Source organism: Boleophthalmus pectinirostris, unplaced genomic scaffold (genome assembly GCF_026225935.1).
Source record: "Boleophthalmus pectinirostris isolate CB_2022bp ecotype Guang Dong unplaced genomic scaffold, ASM2622593v1 HiC_scaffold_3, whole genome shotgun sequence".
In the NCBI taxonomy this organism is placed as follows: domain Eukaryota; kingdom Metazoa; phylum Chordata; class Actinopteri; order Gobiiformes; family Gobiidae; genus Boleophthalmus; species Boleophthalmus pectinirostris.
In genome coordinates, this window is record NW_026571299.1 from 27,655,215 (window position 1) to 27,677,104 (window position 21,890).

The window sequence follows — 21,890 nt, forward strand, 5'->3', positions numbered from 1 at the left end:
TTATCTCCATGAAGAATGTTCCAAAGTGTCTGCCCTAAAAAAGCAGAACGTCGTTGGTCAAGATTATAGCCAAAAGAGCAACACCTCCATGGCAACAAGCAGCAGCCCCTCCTCCAGGCTGAGTAAGAGTCAGGTTTGCGGAGATGCGAGCACACTCAGGCGAAGGAAAATATACATCTCCGTAGAAACAAGCAGCTGACGGACCCCAACCAAAAAGTTACACCTTAAAGAGAGATTTTTTCAGACAACGCACAATTCATATTTTTATTTATTTGTAACTACACTTAAATTATTATTATCCAAATAGTTTATAAAGAATGATTCAGGATGTTCTTAATTAGAGGCTATAGATTAGGAGTTAAAAAAACCTGAATCATTCTGAATAGACTATTTGTTAAATAAGTCTTGTTCATGATTAATTAAGTCTATTAAATGTGTAGATATTATGAAGTGTTACCTTTTGATTTAATATATATTTGTTGTTTTTTACTATTTCTAATCTCACAGGTTAAGGGGAAGTTAAAAATATTGGAATTTCTGTCTGAGGGTGTCGCAATTTTTTATCTTGATTATAAAAAATGCATTCACGGTTTCTTTATTTTCTAAACATTGCAAAGGTTAAATTTCCGTGTTGTTGTTTTTGTTTTACTGGATGCTCATATTCTGGATCAGTTTAGTCAATTTCCCTATTTGTGTTTGTGCTTGATATTCAGTTTGGTAGGATAAAAAATGTAAAAGTGTGTATTGTTTTTTTTTCCTCTGTGATCTGACCGTGTGTGTGTGTGTGTGTTTGTGTGTGTGTGTGTGTTCACAGCTGGCCAAAGAGAGCGAGCGTCTGCAGGCCATGATGGCTCACCTGCACATGAGGCCCTCGGAGCCCAAGCCTTTCAGCCAACCAGTGAGTCTCATTTATACTTATATTTTTTCATTATTTTGTACAGTATATTTCACTTATTATGCAATTATTACATGGGACTTTTTATATACACAGTTTTGAGGTTGATGTGAGAGTTATAAATATAAGTATTCTTTAAAGTAAAATAAGAAAATATAGGGGAAATGTGTAAAAAAAAAAAAAGTTTAAAAATGGTGACTTAATTGGTATAACTAAATAATTATACATGATTTCTATCTATAATTATTAGTATAAAATCTGTAGTGGAAATATGGAGGCTGCGTTCTTGGCCTGTTTACTTTCTGTGCATGTACGCCCTCTATTGACCGACTGTGGTGTTGTTGTTATTTACAAACAACCTCCTGCCACATTCTGTAGTGAGTTTTTAGTGTGATATATTTACACCTGAAGACAGCAGACACAGTGGACTTTTATTATCAGACTAATCACAGATGAGTTCATTTACATCAGCTTTTGTTACTGGTTTTCATTTCATTTTCATTAAATTTATTGGTTTGAGCTAGGTACAACAAAATTCAAAAACAATAACAAAAATAGTGATATATATACGTGAACATATTTGGGACCTGGTGCTCAAAAGTTTAAAATACTTATATCCCAATTGTTTTACATAATCACGTGGTTCACTTTTTTTTTTTTTTTTTTTTATTCACCTTTGAGTGCTTACCTGTCATTTGCAGAAATATACCCACATGTATACAAAAACATATCCACACATACATATATACATATATACATCATAGATATCCAGTACATATACTCAATATAAATGTTTATACACATATACATTCATGCAGAAACATATTTTGGTTTATGGTTGTACTTACTAATATTAATGTTATCTTAGGCACAAAGTTTATCGTTTATGATCATCCAAAATATGTTTTATTATTTTCAAGATCTAAGATGGACTAAATATGAACTAAATATGATACTCAAACTTGATTTTGATACTGAGGAACTGACTCGATACTGACATTAACAATACGAGAATGTAAATGAAAATACTCCTTTTTAGTAATAGAATGTCATTTTCATTTACACAATAGTGCAAGGGTGTCAAACTCAAATTCACAGACGGACAAAATAAAAAACTGGGCCAAACTAAAGATTTATTCAGACATTTCAACAGCGTGTACGTGTTTTCTCTTCTTTTGAGATATGTAATGTTAAACCTTTTCTTATTCAAATAAATGTTTAATAATAGTTTTGCTTAAACACTGGATCCAGAACAAGCAGAATATAAAATAATAACAACATTTTAAATAAATAATGTCTCTATAGCCAATCTGTAGCTCTAATACATAATTAATATGATCGCGCGGGCCAAATATAATCATATCATGGGCCAATTTTGATCCCCGGGCCTGAGTTTGACATGTCTGCAATGGAAGTGCTTTCTATATCTCAGCATGAGGTCTCATATTTTTTCAGGAAAGCTCAAATTTTGCCATGTTTATGTCATGTTTTTGCAGTATCAATACCTGCACAAATGAGTATCTACTTTCAGTATTTCTTTTAGGATCGATTAGTATCTGATTTTAAGTACTTTTACTACAATTATTACTATGTGATACTATTAGCAGTATTTTAATTATATGTTTATCAAATTTTTTGTAATACATTTTCATCTATTCATGTATTTTTATTTTTTTAATTTACCCTACCTTACCTTCTACTACTACTGCCACTACTACTACTCCTACTACTACTACTACTTCTACTACAATAGCACTATTCTGCTGCTGCCCTAAATCACTGTAAGCTGAATTTGATAATTTCCTTGTCATCTGGGCCAAAGTGGTTTCTCATATTTTATCTGGTGTCAGAAATCTCCCATCACATCTCTGCGTGTGTGTACATGTGTGTGTGTGTACATGTGTGTGTGTGTGTGTGTAGACTCCTGTTATTACTTATCTAATGAATATTTTATGATTCAGATTGACGAGGAGCCTTATTAAAATATGAAGATGTTGAAATTAATTGTCAATTAGAGGCCGAGTGTCTTAATTTGAGCTGATATAAACGAGTGTGTGAGTGTGTGTGTGTGCGTGTGTGTGTGGGGATGCACCGTCATTAACACGTAATAGGAAATCGGGAGGGGGCGTGTCCTGCGGCGGCGGGTGGCGGGCTTCCGGGGTCAGGGATTGGACGAGGAGGGGTGAAACGGGGCGGGGTTCGGTAAAATGGAAACAAAGCTTGGCCTCAATTAACGAGGTCGGACTGTTGCCGTGGAGACGTGTTAATGAAGTACCTGTTAAAAGAGCCCCGCCTTCCTCCCCGGCCCGCGCAGAGGGGAGGAGAGGGGACGGAGGACGATTTGGGGTTTAATTAGGGTTTAACCGTCACCACCTACGAAGCCGAATGTTGAGGATAATACTAGTACTACGACTACTATTACTACTACTTCTATTGTTACTACTCCCAATTGTTCAGATGTTACACAGAGAAGAAAAGAGGAGAAAGCACAGGCATTTTGGGGTTAAATTATAGGCCTATATTCTTGGTTCCAGGTGACATTTTGAGGACTTTTTCCCCATTCAAAAGATATAATATATTGTTTTAAATTGTTAATCGCTATAGCAACGTTTCTAATTTTTCATCATTCTAAAATCCATGGATACCTGCTGTTGCTTAACTGGTACAAGCTGAACTCAGTGACCACGTTGACATGATTCTGAATTAATAGTTCAGAATTAAGTAGTTGGGAATTAAAATCGTCTCTTTTGAGTTTACATGGACATTTCAATTTGAGGTTTACATGGAAAACAAAATCGGCTTTATTTAATTCTGCTCAACGTCTGACGGTAGGAAGAAACGTCTGAGGGTCGTCGATCGGAACAAAACACACACTTCAGCTGCTACTGGCTTTTTTGTCATCTCAGTTTGTTGTCATGCCACGGACACAAACATGATACAAACTTTTTTCGCAGTCGTTCTGATGATATTTGCGCAGCAGCTGGAGAATTCTCTCATCACGCTTTTCGTCTGTCAGCTGAGGAGGAGAAGGGAAGAGTGTTGGAGAAGGGAGAAGGAAGACAAACTCAGTCAACGGCTGCTCTACCTCAGCCCACTCCTGCATCCAGCTCACAAATCCAAAGAGACGTGGATGAAAGTCCAAAGCCAACGACTGGTGGAGCCGGATCATCCAGATCACGTCAGAAGGGCAACACAACGAGCATGAACTGAAGGACCAGAATTATTTTTTTAGAAGAATAAATGTTTACTAGCCAGGCTGGTTCCACATAGTGCTCAATTTCATTTCTCTCCAGCGACTAGGTCAGGAATCAGAATACACTAGACAGTTTACAAAAATCCTGGAATTGTGAATTCAGGCACCAGCCAATCAACGAAGAGTCATACATTCTGTGTTGGCAACGATTCCCAAGATCGAGGATTTAAAGCCGGAACAAAGAGAATGTTTGGTGAATTTTATCAAGGGGAAAGACGTTATTGTCCTTCATCCTATGGGATTTGGGAAAAGCTTAATATACAATTTAGCCCCGTTAGCGGCGCATTACATACATCACGACCAAATAGCAGCGATTGGTTAAATGAAAAAAGTACCTGCCTTCCATCGAGTGAACGAATTCTAACGTTGTGAGGTCAGACAGTTTCCACAAAGTGAAACCGGCTGATGAATGAGGCTAAACATTTACATGATGGAGGAATAAATTAATTTGGCTTTAAAATCAGAATTAACCATCCACCTACTTCTGAATTAAGTTTAATTCAGAATAATAATTTTCATTAGGAATTAAGTGTTTACATGGCCTGTTGAAAGTGGAATTCATTTTTATTCAGAATTAAATTATTTTCAAATGTAGTATTAAAAAAGTTGTAATCTGTTACTACTAAAACATACTTAATCCTACTACCACTACTATAACTACTACTTTTTACTTTACTACTTTTAAATGAACCAGAACATAGCATTATATAACACATTTACATCTGTTTTATTGTGTGCTAAAATATGCAAACTACTACTACTACTACTACTACTATATCACCATTATAGTAGTAGTGACAGTAGTAGTAGTAGCAGTAGAAGTACAAATCATGGTAATTTGACAATATAGTTTGTAGTATCTGAAGCCAAACCGCCAACTGCTCAGAACATTGTCTACATTTTTTACTATGAATATAAAAGATGACCACACTGCTAAACACGTTGGCCAAAATACTAGTGTTCATTTGCAGGAACAGCAGTAGTAGTACTCGTAGTAGTAGAAGTAGTAGTAGTAGCATACTCAAATGGCACAAAGGGGTGTACAGAACATCACATCTCCTTCATATTGTTTTTAATTAGTCTCTGCTCTGCTGTGTAGATTCTTGAGAGTGTGTGTATTGTGTGTGTACTGTGTGTGTACTGTGGTTGTGCGTGCGGTTGTGGCTTTGTCTAATTGGTCTGTAGTGTTCCATGAAGACCACAGCATCACCGCAGAGAGACGAGAAGAAGAAGTGTGCTCTCTACTCCCCTGACCCCTGCAGAGAGAGAGAGAGAGAGAAAGAGGAGGGAGAGGAGAGGGGCCAAGGGTGGAAGAGAGCGGGGGGAGAAGGGATAGAGGATGGGAGACAGAGAGGAAGGCAGACAGAGAGAGGGTGGGAGACAGAGAGAAGAAGGTGGGAGACCGAGAGAGGGTGGGAGATGGAGAGAAAGGTTGGGAGAGCGAAATGGAGAAAGCTTGGGGGACGGGAGAGAGGGGGAAGGAGATTGAGAGAGCGGAAGAAAGGGTGGGAAAGATGAGAAAGGGTGAGAAAGGAAGAGGGTGGAAGAGAGAGGTAGAGAGACGGTAGGAAACTCAGAGAGAAGGAGAAAGGATGGGAGAGAGGAGAAAGAGAGAGAGAGGGAGGGTGGAAGAGAGAGATGGAGAGAGGTTGGGAGATGGAGAGAGAAGGTAGGTGATTGAGAGAGAGGGTGGGAGACAGGAGAGAGAAGGTGGGAGAGAGGAGAAAGTGTGCGAGAGAGGGAGAAAAGGTGAGAGAGGTGGACAGGAGAAAGGGAGAGAATGAAGAGAGAGACAAGAGAAAGGACAGCGAGACCTGTAGATGAAGGGGAGGAGAGAAAGAGCAAGAGAGAGAAAACGGAGAAAAAGACGAGTTAGAAAAAGTGAAAAACAAAGAAGACATATGGACTGTGGTGGGAGAGACAGAGAAGAAAGTTGAGGCCAAAGATTGAGAGAAAGAGGGGAAGACAATAAGAGAGAGGGTGAGAAGAGGAACAGAGAGGGGAAGAGAGAGCACAAAGAAAGATATGAAAGTGTATGAAACAGGCCGAGAGAGAGAAAGAGAGAGAAGAAAGTTGGAGAAAGCGAGACATGAGGTGGAGAAGTGTGGGCCCCTTCTAATAAACAGACTGTCTGTGGTTGGTTTGTGTAAACTGGGGTTAATTGGGGCTGGTGTGTGTTTGTGTCAGCGCGTGTGTGTGTGTGTGTGCATGTTGTGTGTGTGTGTAAATAAATGTACAGTGTGTTATGGTGGATGTAGATTCTGTTGAAAATAACATGAGTCTAGAGAGAACAGGGACACATCCAGGGCTCCCATAGGTGTCTTTACCGCACTGCTGTTCAGTAATAACACAGTCATAATCATACTACAATCACAGGGGAAATTATGGCCTTTTCAACATAGGTGTGTATGGGGTCGTTATGGCGATCTAATTCAATTTTACTTCACAATTCTGTACATTACTTGGATTGTGTTGAATAAATGATGGCTATATTAAATGCAGTGTGTATGTGTGCGCGTGCGTGAGTGTGTGCACCTAAAACACACAGGAACAAGGATGTAAAAAATATGTTCCTAAAAGTCATATTCAAATGTTGCCATGTTCCATAGTGTGGCATTAAATGTGTCTATCCTATATTCAGTTGCATATTTTTTTGTTGATCAATAAATTCTTCCATAACATGCTTTCGTAGTTTGAGCGGGATCACCTCTCCGCAGATCTGGCCTGTAACTCAGCCTAGTGGTGTCACCGGCGATAAATTTAATGATATACAATAAAATGTTCATAGTAAAGCAGCTGGCGGACAGTCTAGATAGATAGATACATGTAGATAGATACATGTAAATAGATACATGTAAATAGATATCATCATCATCATAATCATCATCATCATCTTTATTCCAGACTCATGGTCCATTTTTAAAACAGACAAGGACAGTGACATTACAAAACAATAAATATTTATGTTTTTAAAAGACAACCATACCAGTGTCTCCACATGTTGCACTGAATCTCATATTTGTGAGTGACATTATTATTTCATTGTCTGATTTGTTCAGTCTGCAAATAAAACTGTACATTCAAGTTCTTAGTGCAGCTTGCAGGGTGTTCACTCGTGCAGTAACAAACATCTCAGTCGCACTCGTCCATCGTGGCTCCTCAAAAGCACAGCAAAGTGTCATTGTAGACAGAGGTGGGCTGTATACAACAGTGTAAAATATGATTGAAACAAGAACAACTTTACATCATTTGTACAAGAGTCAAACCAGCACATAAGAGGATTTGTCTGAGCATAGAGCATTCTACACTGTCTATACATATCATCATCATCTGCTATGTCCGCACTGATGATCTGCCCAAAATATTTCATTTTTATTGTAACAGTCAGCATAATATTCGACAGGCAAAGTCAGTATATCTCATGTGTTCGTCTTCTTTGGTCCTACAGATCATGACCAGACTCTTGGTTGCATTATACTTTATATCGTGCTCCACACTGTAAGATGAACACATGTTGAGTAGCTGCTGGAGACCAGAGGTGCTCAGACTAAAAACAACCTAGTCATCTGCAAACATTAAATAATTCACAACAAGATTTCCAGCCACACAATTAGTTTTCCATGTTTTAAGCTTTGTTGACAATTCATCTAAATACAAATTAAATAAAACTGGGGACAGAATCCCCCCCTGTCTGACCTCAATGGACCCTAAATTGGGCAGACACACAGTTTCCTCACTTAATCTGCATTGTCTGCTGTGCATACCAATACATCAAAATACGCACGATGTATTTGGGTACACCCTTCTGAATCAACTTCATAAATAGTTTCCAGTGATTCACCTCATCAAATGCTTTAAATGCATCTAAAAACATATAAAAACTGATGAATTCTGCCTCTTGTATTTATCAGTAATCTCTTTTAGAGTTTACACACACATATCTGTACTCAGCATAGCCTTAAACCCAAAAGTAGTTCTCCAGTTAGATAGATGGTTGCCAATATGTCCATGGAGACAAGCAGGTCAGAAATGTTTCACAGGGCACCTTTAAGTCATAATTGTATGAATGAAACTCCCCTCTTTTATTCACTCTATCTTTGTGTGTGTCTATATGTTTTCCAGTTGAACCTAGCCTCGAGCGCCGCCCTCCTGAAGCGCGACAGCGACATGTACCCAGAGGGACTGCCCCACCCGCCCACCTCCGCCGCAGCACCCATCACCCCCCTGCGCTCGGGGCCCTCCGTCATCAGCTCGTCGGGACTGCACCCGCACGCCCACTCTCATGGGGTGGGGCCCATACGCAGACGCAACTCAGACAAGTACTGCACGCCCATAGCTTCAGGTACGGATAACGCTGACTTACTTAATCTGAGGAGATTCAACTTGATAGTACAATTATCTACATCTCTTAATATTTTATTTGATTTTGTTTTTTAGTGCAAGGAGTTGTTGTTCTTCTTAACTTAAGTGTAGCAAGATTTACTTTCATATTTTAAGTACAAAAAGAGTACCATATTTTTCGGTCTATAAGGCGCACCGGATTGTAAGATGCAGTATCAATAATCTTGAATTCTCTCGTCTATTTTCATACCTAAGGTGCACCGGATTATAAGGTGCATTAAGAGAAACAAACGGACGACACTTGAGACTGATCCTTAGTCTAGGCGTCCACGATCCGTAGCGTAATTCGCCCGGTGTTGCCTCCCTGTCTTGGTGAATGTGTATTATAAATGTGAATGAGTAATAATATGTTTAATGCAGCTTTGCGCACATTTGTTTACATTTTACAGAAATGAAAATTAAAACCACATGGCTCATTTGCATAAACTAAAAGCACTGAAAAAAACCAGCTCGTTCCTTGTGCGCTGATGCGGTTGGCTTCTGTCGGACTTACTCTGCGAGGATCCTTACTTTGGTAGCCGTAATTCTCCAACAATCCATCAAGCGGTGCGGCTTCGAAACTTACCAAACTTACCAAAGTCTTACTAGAACATATTGACAGATTTTTGAGCGTCATGTACCACATAAAATCAGTTCGAGGTCAGTAAGCACAACCAGAATGAATACATAAAGTGTACTGTCGATTTTTGAGAGAATTAAAGGATTTTAAGTATGCCTTATAGTCCGAAAAATATGGTAGGTCATTTTACTTGTAAAGTGAAATTTACTTAAATCAAATTCAAACTTTCTTAATTCAAGTAATCTTAACAATGATGATGCAAATGCAAATAATACACCTTCACTAGAATCATTTGGATAATTTCAGTCCTGGAATTGCCAATCTCTTCTAAACTAAAGGTAAAAGGTAGCTTGAAAACTATCACTTCATGACATCACAAGGTGGAACAGAGCATTTTGAGCTTTGGAGATGTGGACAGACTAATAATAAAGGATTACTCAAACATGTGTGAAGGGAACAAAACACAACTCCAGGTCTTTCTAAGAGTCAATTTCACGTAAGTCAGTGAGCGGGAGTCTAACCCACAACCTCCTTACTGAGAAACAGGATAACCACAAGGAGAACATGCAAATGACAATAATATGAATTCATCTTTGTGTATTTTTTCCAGAGCTGGCTCAGAACTGCGAGTTCTACAAAAACGCTGATGTCAGGCCCCCGTTCACCTACGCCTCCCTCATACGCCATGTAAGCTCTCCAGGAAATCAATTCAAATTATTATTTTTTTTACATTATTATTTTATGACTCAAATAATTCATGCATGCACTGTTTAGGCGATCCTGGAGTCTCCGGACCGACAGCTGACCCTGAATGAAATCTACAACTGGTTCACGAGAAAGTTCGCCTACTTCAGGAGAAACACAGCCACGTGGAAGGTAAAACAAAATGAAAACTTTAATATTCATACTTCATTCATGTTATTGTAAGTAAAACGTAAAAACTGCACTTTGTAATTTTTCGGTTGGGGGTCCGTCACCTGCTTGCTTTGCTCGGAATGTTCCACAGTGTGACATTAAACAGCTCTACTTTACATTTATTCAGTTACAGGTGGTTTTATAGCTCAAAAATACCTAGAAAAACAGACATTCTGACTGTGAGCAGAGTCACCTCTCCACAGATCTGACCTGTCACTTGGTCTGGTTTGGTCTCCGTGAAGATAGAAAGGTTTAAAGCCATACTGTGAAACATTCCAAACAAAGCAATGGAGAAAAGCAGTTTAAAAAAATTGTCAAAGTTATACAATGCACATTTAAGTGTAGCAAGATGGATTTTCATATTTTAATTACAAAAAGTCTTGTTCAATCTGTGTATCATTCATTCATTTGTTTTTCAAAATAAAACCAAAAATAAAGAAAAAAATGTTCTTCATTATTTGTCTCCAAAACCAAAATGAAAAAAAAAACAGATAAGGATTTGTTTTTTCAGTTTTTCGATTTTGTGTTTAAATGAATAATGGAAAAAACGGGTAATGGCCATTTCCCGTTTCTGTGACTTAAACTGCGATGCCGGACTTTTGCGCCACTTACGGACTGAACCAGGACTAAAACGGGACTAAACCATGACTAAACCGTTTTCAGTTCCGGTCTGGTCTTAGTCTGGTCCCGGTCTCAATCACGGTCTGGTCTCAGTCTGGTCCCGGTTTGGTCTCGGTCCATTCCCGGTCTCAGTTCCAGTGTCAATAACGGTCTGGTGCTGGTCTGGTCCCCGGCCTCAGTCCCGGTCTCAGTGCCAGTCTGGTCCCGGCCTCAGTCCCGGCCTGGTCTTGGTCTCAGTTCTGATCTGGTCCTGGTCTTGTCCTGGACCTGTTTTAGTCCTGGTTCAGTCCGGCATCACAGTTTAATTCACGGAAATGGGAAATGGCCATTATCCGTTTTTTCATAATTCATTTAAACACAAAATTGAAAACTGAAAAAAAAAAAAAAGCTAATCCTTTTCCGTTTTTACATTTTGGTTTTGGAGACAAATAATGAAGAAAACTGTTATTTTTCATTTTATTATTTTTGGTTTTATATTGAAAAACGAATAAACTAATGATACACGGATTTTGTTTCTTTGGAAGATTTTAATTTTAAAGTGACATTTACTAAAATCATGATAAAAATGTCTTAATCCAAGTCCTCATAACTCGGCCAGATTGTAGTTTTTGCAGTTTTTGTAGTGGCGGTATAGTCAAGAACAGCTCTGAATACAGCAAAACAATTCTGGTTTGAAAGGCATGATTTTTTCTCATTATTTCTCAAGTTTATAAAACACATTTAGCGCTCCAAATACGTGAAAAGATAAATGTTGAGTTGTGCGGACTTGAGTGAGCCTGTGGTAGATCCTAAAGCCTGGCCCTTGCTCGCACACAGAGGCATGTTTAATGTGAAATACACACTTCACTGATTGTATTTTTGTGGTCTGAGGCGAGGACCCCAGAACAACACGAGTCAAACCCAACCACAAGCTCTCTCCCACGGTTTACACTGAGACGCACTGCAGGCTATGGAGGGGCCCCCGTGTGTGTGTGCATGTGCGTGCGCTTTTCATGTGGCATAGAGTTCGGATTGTGTTATTGATGACGAGTGTAAAGGAGACACATTATACAAAATCAGCTTTCATGATGGTATAATAGTTTTCTTGTCATTAGTCATAGTTAGTTTGCTCAAAGTTGTGTTTTGTGTGATTGCTTCGTGCGTGTTTGAGTCATTTTGTTTTGTCGTGCATTTTAAAATCTTATCTAAAAAGTAGAAAATGTATTCACCAACAGATCTTTAAGCCCTGTTTTGTTTTTCGTGTTCATCAAAATAGTGAAAATGTCAAATGTGGAAATATCAAGTGGAAAAATACTGTTGTTATAACATAGTAACAACAACATGATTAACAAGAGAATTTTACATAATATACACATATGGATGGGCATGATTAGTCAACTAATCAATAATTGATCTTCGATCGACATTTATTTTTAATCAACAAACCAGGTGTAGGTTGTTATGCGTAGTGTAACGTAAGGAGACGAGGCTTCGTCTGACACAAACACTGGAGTTGCTGCCTCACAGTCCCACATTTGGGCCCTGGCACTTCCTTGGAGACACTGTACCACTCAATGAGTGTGTTTACTTGCACATCAGTGGGCATGATTGCGTTTTTTGACTATCCCGGTTTTGTTATGGTGCATGTAAACGCAGTATCCCGGTTACTACAACATAAAGTTGAGTGTGCATGCATCCAAAGGACAAAAACATTTCTGTATTTTCATCACAACAGGAGCCAAAATAGATAACACTTTATTTATTTTGGCTACTGTTACCAACATAAATAAAGTGAGCTAAGAACAGTGCTTTTAGTTTATGCTAATGAACCATGTGGTTTTAAGGTTTGTTTTTGTAAAATGTAAACAAATGTGCCAAAGTTGCATTAAACACATTATAATGTCAAACGGGCTGATGTGGATCTATAGTGGTTATGGTTTATATGTTGTAAAGTTGAGTTTATTTTTGCAGATTAGTAATAGTAATAATAATGGTGATAATTTTAATTTTAAATTTTAATAAAAATGTTACAATTGATTAAGAAAATGTAATCGAATGCCCATCCCTAATATACAGGACCAGTCAAAAGTTAGAACAGATCTCATTCAATGTTTTTATTTACTTATTTTGTACTACTTCCTACATTTCTTATACAGTGCATACATAAGACATCAAATAACAGATATAGAATTATGTAAGAAAAGGAAAAAAGTAAATAATATTATATATTCTCAAAGTAGCCTCCTTTGCTTTGTCGAAAAAATATTCAGAAATAAATGCATTGGAAATAAAAAAAAAAATAAAAAAACACTGAATGAGATGAAATGGTGTGTCCAAACTTTTGACTAAGCAATTTATGTTCTCAAATAATACAGAAGTAGAAGATAAAAATATTGAAGAAAAGAAAAATATAATATAATTTGAGAAATTCAGACCCATTTCAAAGCTAAAACTGCGGCCTTCTTAGTTCCAATCTCTTTCTGTCGTGCAGACATCTGGCCTGATAATTGCTGCTATAGGTGCTGACCCAATTCCACCAAAGCGCGCACTAATTTCTGCTCCTCCTGAGAAACTAGGAGCTAAGGAAGCAAGGAAAGGAGACGAGGAAATAGGTGACGGACGAGGACCTTGGCACTTTTTCCTCTCCTCTAATAGCCAGAGCTGAACTTAAAGAATCGTCAAGGAGGGTTAAGAGATGGGCCAGTTTCAAATCTCTCTCCTCCTCATCTGACTTTTATGAATTTTAACTATTAATGGTGGACGCGCGTGTTCTTCTGGCGCAGTTGGCCCCTGGACCCTTAAAGATAGCCTCATGTATTTATATGGGGGGCCTCTCGGAGTTAAACAGGGCCAAAGATATGTGCCTTCCTTTAATAAGTCGTTATATTTCATGAGAGGAGCACGGTGTCACGAGCCAGGAGTCATTGATCAGACACAACGGAGAGAGAGAGAGGAGAGGAGGAGGAAAACAGAACAGAGAAAGAGAGAGAGAGAAGGTGTGATGGTAAAAATGGAAAGGAGAAGCAGAAAGGTTTGGAGGCAACTGGATACACGTAATGAGAAGAGCAATACAGATATGCATTTTAAAAGAGCTTTTATAAGTACAGAAGTAGAAGTAGTCTGTCCACTGATCCAAGGGTTGGTGGCTCGGATCCCGACCTCGACACATCACTGGAAGTGCGGTCAGAGCTACTAACCCACAGGTCAGCGGTGTGATTCCAGCTCCCTCAGATGAATGCTGTCACTATGATCTAGGGATGCACCGATCCAGCTTTTTCTGTTCCGATATCGATGTTGATACTTTGGTTTTTAGTATCCGTCAATACAATATCAACCGATAACAACCAATGCAGAAATTGAAAATGTTGTTTATTTCCTTTAAACACAAACGCATGACGTAAAAAATGATCTAAGTGTGTTTTGTAACTCCAGAACAGCTTTGTGTTGATACAAATGTAATAATATTATAAAACATTTGGCAAAGCTCTCTCTTTACCAGTCAATCTACGTTCCTCCCCTCACCTATGGTCATGAACTTTGGGAAATGACAGAAAGAACAAGATCGCGGATAGAAGCGGTCAAAATGAATGCGTTTCCTCTGCAGAGTAGTTGGGCCTTAGATCACCCTTAGAGATAGGGTGAGGAGCTCAGTCACACGGGAGGAGCTCGGAGTAGAGCCGCTGCTCCTCCACGTCTAGAGGAGCCAGTTGAAGTGGCTCGGGCATCTGTTCCGGATGCCTCCTGGGTGCCTCTCTCGGGAGGTTTTCTGGGCATGTCTCACCGGTAGGAGCCCCTGGGGAAGACCCAGGACATGCTGGAGGGACTATGTCTCTGGGCTGGTCTGGGAACACCTTGGGGAGGAGGAGCTGGAGGACGTGTCTGGGGTGAAGGAAGTCTGGGAATCCCTGCTTAGACTGCTGCCCCCACGACCTGTCCCCGGATAAGAGAAAGAAAATGGATGGATATAAGACATTTGGCTGCTAAAGCATCTTATTACACCAGTTTATAGACCAAAATGGGATCGGCTAAACTGATATCTTGGAAGCTGTTATCCAGTCCATCAAAATATTCAATATCAACAAGATATCTGAATTCAATATCGTATCGGTGCATCCCTAGACAAGACACTTCATCCTCCTCGCCCTCGGTGTCTGCGCACACGGGTGTATGAATGTGTGTGTGAATGGGTGAGCAGTTCCACTATGTAAAATGCCTTGAAGGTGGAAAAGTGCTCTATAAAACGTGACCATTTACCACATACAGGCGCAAGCGTCACTGTTCACACTACAATAGTTTGAGACGTCAGAACGTGACTATTTTCAGCACAGATTTTTATGAATGGGAGGAATAAATCAAGACCAAGTAGCCAGGTCTAAACCTAAAAATGTAAGATCACATCAGGTCTAAACCAGGACCAAACCAAGACTAAACCAGGACTTAACACTGACCTCAGACTAAAGGAATCAAATCAGATACTGTTACTGTTTGTAAAAAATGCACTTAATTAGATTTTCTAAGTTGATTCTAGAAACTTTTAGTAGCTCAACTATAGATTTCCTAGATAAAGGTCAATAAAAATGATTGAGCTATTGAGGACGTTACATAATATTATCTTTCCACTACAAATGTTATTAATATGCATTTTTCTCTTCTAAATCACGGCATAAATTGTGAATGGTGACATTGTAAAGTTTTGCCGTAAAATATTTTTGTTTCCAAGACAAAACTGAGAGGAGCAGCTTCTCCTTTCTGCGCTCTCATCAGATTGTGTGGATGTGTGCGTGTGTGTTGTGCCTCTTTGTGAACGCCCCGCTAATATTTTAACCATCAGAATTAGTCTTTGATCACGAAAATGCAAATCGCCCCCCCCTCCTCCTCCTCCTCTCTCTTTTTCCTCTCTTCTCTCTCTCTCTCTCTCTCTCTGTCTCTCTCTCTCTTCTCCTCTCTTCCTCCGCTGCCCTCCCCCCTTCCTCATCATCTTCACCATCATCGCCGTGTGTCCGTGTGCGTGTCTGTGTTTGCACTGTCAGAAGATTGGGGTCATTCTCATTTACAAAACTTAGCATCGCCGCCTCATAATATGTCTATGGGAGGTGTACAGGGGAGCGCTGGAGATCAGGTACACTGCAAAAAATGATATAGATTAGTTCAAATGACGCGAATCACACACAATAGGCAACGTTTGATTAGTTTTGAATAGTTTATTAAAGATGCACTACGTAACTTTTGTGGTAGAAGGTCCATCGTATGCTTGTTACCACGGAGATGTTAATGCTATGTCGGTAATGTTCCACTATAGGGCGTTACAACTTATCTGGCTCTGTGAAAACAAGAACCACCAGAACAAGTTACAGGTTAGATCTGTGGAGAGGCTAATATATAAATCCATAAACATGTGTAATTGAATAAATATAAGACAGATGTTTAATGTCATACTGTGGAATATTCTAGGATTATAAATATCATCTCTATGGAAACACACAGGTGGCATATCCTCCACTAGAAAGTTACACTTTAACTTCAATTTTTAGACCAAAATATTTTGCTTATAGGAGTGTAACAGTGCGCAGTAGTCATTGTTCGATATGTACGTCGGTTTTGAGGTCACGGTTTGGTTCATTTTCGGAACAGTTTGGGAACAAAATACAAAACCATTTACTAGTTGTTTCTTTTTGTGTTTATTAAAACAACTTTAACATTATACAAACAGAAAAATAAAATAAATGTGAACTGCTGCTTGGTAATACTAATAAGTTAAATAAAATATTCTCAATTAAGCAACAAATGTATGAAATATTATAAAAAATAAATTCCTTGTAAACAGTAAACAAAACTTTCCAGAAAGTAAAGCGCAGCACTAACAGTTCCAGGATGAAGCTTTACTAGATTTTCTGAATTTTTGGGGGGGTTCAGGCTGGGCATGACAGCTGTAGTTTTGCGAGGATTCATGTGGTTCAGAGAGACATACTCAAGACGAGGGGCAATTGTTGTGAAGGCAGCTGCCCTAAATATAAAGCACTGCTGGAAACACTGCACCCAAATTACAGACAAGTTCCCTCGTGAATATTAAAGAACCGAGCCTTCGTGTAGCTGCACATGTAGTGGCAGAATGTAAACATGCACAAATTGTGAGAAATCACTCATGCACAGCCCTGCACCGAACATCCCGCACCAAAACGTTTTGGCATGAATACATGTATCGTTAAACCCCTATTTTCTTGACTGAATTTGAGCTGTTTTTTTATTCTGATTGATTATTACTATATGTATATTTTTTTTACTTAAATGATTTATAAATTGTGTAGAATATAAGACAGAATATATTCAAAACAGTATGAAATCCCTCAAAACAGGTCAATTCCAATCCCCTCATAAGTAGTAGAATGTAACGTATGCAATACTCCTCCAATCATGATTCAGAACAGAAGTATTTTTTATAGTGCGGTCTCCTCTTTGGCCTCTCCTGTCTGCTGATTACAGCTTGTATAATTACGTATGTGTGTTTTTTTCACCATTTTTTGCATGTGATTATGACAAACGAGTGACGCCCGCCCGCTCCCGCCGCCCGCTCGCTCCTGTCACCCACCCCCCCGCCCGCTCCCGTCCCCCCTCTCCGGCGCCGTGTCAGGGAGAGTATGCACCATTTAATTATAGACGAATTAAAATGGCTAATGAAATTGGGCATGAACAAACTACAAATAGCAGATGAAAAGGGGAGGCTGGTCCCTGGGGGGGGCGCCGGGGAGATAGCGCGCGCGTCGCCACGTCCTCTTTGTGTTAGCGATTAGCAAATTTTAAGATAAAAATACAAAGAAAGCAGCCCCGCCGTTTATTAGCGCGGGCTGACAACAAAAATGCGAGACTTTTTTTGCTGACAAATTTAAAAATCGCGGAGTGTTTCTCGGACTGGAAGCGAAAATAGGAAATAGCTGGTGATTACGGAGTTATTAAGGACATGCTCGCGGCGAAAATATCAAGGAAATTCTTCAAGATATTAAAAAGATTATTTTGAAAAGCTGTGATGTTAATGGATTTTGCAAAAGAAGTTAAATTGTTTCGTTTCACGTCAAAACCGGGAATTAAAAGAAAATATGTCAAATTATTAGCTCAGAGATAAGCTGGGGTGTAATATTTAGAGCTGGATCTCATTGGGAGTTATTTTTTTAAGAGTCATAACCAAAGAAGGCCTTAAACCAAACTGGGAAACACGTATACTTTTCTACTATTACTACAACTGCATAACTTATTTGACACAAAATATTCACTAATGTATCTGTAGAAGTAAAAGTAAAGTTAAAGTAGTAAAGATCTGTGTACTTTTTACTTTTTCTCTACATTTGAGAGCAGGTGTCTGTACTTTCTACTTCACTACACTACAGGACTGAAAAGTAAAAGTATATTTATTATAGTTTTTTGAGACCCACTGAAAAGGCTGAGAGTTTATTTTTTAACATATTTCTAGTTTGAGTAAATGCGAAAATAATAAAAATAAAAACAGCTGAGAAAAATATACATTCAGTTGTTTCTGTTGAACAAAATTTTTTGCAAATCTTTATCAAAATCAACTAATTTTAAGCTTTATTATGTCTCAAAATCTGCACTAAACACTTGTACTTTTTACTTTTTCAGTGTGTTTCATGTGATACTTTTACTTTTGCGTTGTGAGTCTCTATGGCAACAGTCCCAATTTTTCATTTTGTGCATTTTCTATTCATTTTGTTCAAGCATAATTGCATTGTCTTTCTTTTGTTTTGTTCATTTTCGCATCATTGCTGTTTAGTTGTATCAGATTTTTCTTTGTGAGTGTGTGTGTGTTCTGCAAGTTCAATTGTTGCATTTTAGTATGTATTCTTTTTTTTTTTATGTTTATATAAATTTGTATTGACCAATAGCCAATAAACCTATTAGAACTTAAAATTATTCACACACTCATCCTCTCTCATCTAAAACCTGTAATCAAATCTGTAACAGTGAACCCTACATAGCAATAGAAGTTAAAAATGATCACACTTACCCTTTTCCTTACTGTCTTTTTTACCCAGAATGCCGTGCGCCACAACCTGAGCCTGCACAAGTGTTTCGTGCGCGTGGAGAACGTGAAGGGCGCCGTGTGGACCGTGGACGAGGTCGAGTACCAAAAGAGGAGACCACCAAAGATGACCGGGTATGACCTCAACCCAGCCATGACGTCATACTGGGACACACTATAGCCTCATAGAATGTAAACAGTACTGCAAACAAGAATATTCCTCTGAGTAAAAATAACTATTAAAGACTATTTATCTCCATGTATTTGCTGATAAATGCCATGTAATCAATGTAGTACTGAAAGAAATACTACCTCCTGGCCAGATCCGAGAGAGGAACATTGGTATATTTGGACAGGATTTGGACACAGTAGCTCACACATCACAATATATTAGAATGAATGAATGATTTAAAAAAAAAACATTTATAGAAAATGTGAATACAGAGATATAATACAAAAAGTTAATATTTCTTTTCTATCATAATAAACAAAAATAAATACCACGCAAATTTTACTTGTGTCTGAAAAACATACATATTTAACCCCACCCTTTTTTCTACTGTTTCAAATTTAAAAAGAACATATAGACTTCTCATTTCATTGTACAATATAAGCTATAATTATGTACACAGATATAATATACACATACATACATATATACATACATACATACAGTACATACATACATACAGTACATACAGTACATACATACATACATACATACTTACATACAGTACATACATACATACATACAGTACATACATACATACATACATACATACATACATACATACAGTACATACAGTACATACATACATACATACATACATACATACATACATACAGTACATACATACATACATACATACATACATACAGTACATACATACATACATACATACATACATACATACACACATACATACATACACGCATACATACATACATACATACATACAAACATATGTAGATATATACATACATACATACATACGTAGATATATACATGCATACATACATACATACATACATACATACACACATACATACATACACGCATACATACACACATACATACATACATACATACACACATACATACATACATACATACATACATACAAACATACATACATACACGCATACATACATACATACAAACATATGTAGATATATACATACATACATACATACGTAGATATATACATGCATACATACATACATACATACACACATACATACATACACGCATACATACATACATACATACATATACATGCACACATATACACTAAGCACTCATTTTTTGAGCACAGTATTTTGAAATAATCCCTTTTTTAACTGCACTTTTGAATACATGTATATATGGACAAAGTTTTTGTTCTATTTTCATGTTGTTCATAATAACAAAGAGAAAAACGTTTAATCGTAAGGTAACTAAGTACAAAAGTAAATTACTTAAGTACAAATTTTAGGTGTGTACTTTACGTAAGTGCATTTTACAGTGGATACTTTTTACGTTTGAGAATATGTATCTGTACTTCCTACTCTACACTACATTTTAGATTTGGATTGAAAAGTAAAATGTACTGAGGCTTAATTTTACCACATTTAATTTGAGATAACAGCCCAATTGTGTATTTGAGCAAACCAAACACACAAAAACCTCTTGAAAAATTAAGAAAAATCTATTGTCAAATTCTTTATCAAAATCTCCTACATTTCATCTTTAAATTGGTCTAAAAATCTCTGCAAAATACTTAATACAAAGATAAATAATGATTGAAAGGACATGGGGTTATCTGTTACACTGGGGTGATTTGTGGTACAGTTGTAGGGAGTATTATATGACATAACGGTGAGTTGTTGTACACTTGTATGGAGTATGGTATCTCTCACTGTAGGAGCCTTTTGGAGAATGAGCTCCTCTGTCCCTCTGTAGTCCACTCTCTGAATATTTTATCACGTATTTGACTTGTATTCATTAAAGGAGTCGAGTAATTAACATCCAAATTGCATTTATTATGGGGACGATGTAGAGAAACACTTAGCAGTTCAAATATCACATACTCAGGCTGAAGATGTCCACATTTCACCTCATTTTTCTAGATATGCACAATGTATTTTAAACTCAAACAACATACAGTAAAAAATAATCGCAATTTGTTATTTGTAAAAACATTGGCTAGTAAATTATCTTATTTATGGATGTAACAATAACCGAAATATCGTGGAATTCTCACAATAATATCGTGGGCTGTCACAATATATCAAATTACAAGTAGCAACAGCTTACAAACATCAGGAACTACATATCCCATGATTCATTTCAGCGCAGACAACATGAAGAAATATGTTTTTTACTTGAATTTTTGGGATTACGACAGAAATAATTCACACCAAAATCTTGTCAAGGTATTTTAAAAGCAAAAAAGCGTCCTATCTACTGTACAATTATTTTAGTCTCTTCAAAATATCGCAATAAAAATAATCGTACCGTGAGATGCATATCGAGATAATATCATACCGTGAGATTTGGATACCGTTACATCCGTAGTCTTATTACATTTGTACACAATTTATAGACCCAAAAAAATCTTAAAAGCCACCAAAATGTTCAATATCGGTGCCAATATTCTCACAATTTTTCTTTGAACATCACCAGTTTTTTAAGCGTTTTCCTATAGTCAGTGCCGGATTAGTTTGATTTTGTGAATGGCGTTGGAAGCAGCCGCAGAGGGAGAAGTGAGGCCTTGTCGGAGCCTGTAAACAGACTGTAAACAGATGTGTAAACAGATGTGCAGACATAATGAACTCCCCTCCGCATCGCACCGTATGAACCAGCCCCTTCTTCTTATTGTCCTTTAGCTCAAAAGTATCGCAGAAATCCTCAAACGAATTTCATCGCTCAAAACTCCTCTGATTTAAAAATATTGAAATCATGTTTTACGTTTACAGTCAAATATCCTAATTAGCTGTTACTTAATTACTATTAGTCGGTATTTATCAAACACTCAGATTTCAGTGTATGTACAAAAACTACTGCTACTTTAATGGGAACAAAGTAATTATAATGTATTAATACTTGCAAAAAAACCAACACATTCTTAGACAAAAATGCATTGAAAGTACTTTATAAATACTAACAAAGATGATGACTAACACATTTTTCGAAAACTACTACTACGACTAGGTATTGGACAAAACCTGGCCTACTTCTGGTTACGTACAAAACATA

General features: G+C 37.7%; 1 protein-coding gene across 2 annotated transcripts in view; it reads left to right on the top strand.

The window, feature by feature from the left end:
• Positions 1 to 21,890, top strand: part of foxp4 (forkhead box P4) — a 251,954-nt gene that overhangs the window by 224,396 nt on the left and 5,668 nt on the right. Inside the window, exons 11-15 of one of the 2 annotated variants that reach the window (XM_055160172.1) lie at positions 815 to 898; positions 8,262 to 8,490; positions 9,719 to 9,795; positions 9,883 to 9,984; positions 18,666 to 18,787. In XM_055160172.1, coding sequence (XP_055016147.1) covers positions 815 to 898; positions 8,262 to 8,490; positions 9,719 to 9,795; positions 9,883 to 9,984; positions 18,666 to 18,787 — 614 coding nt within the window. The remainder of the gene's footprint in view (positions 1 to 814; positions 899 to 8,261; positions 8,491 to 9,718; positions 9,796 to 9,882; positions 9,985 to 18,665; positions 18,788 to 21,890) is intronic. The other variant, XM_055160171.1, reaches the window with a different exon arrangement.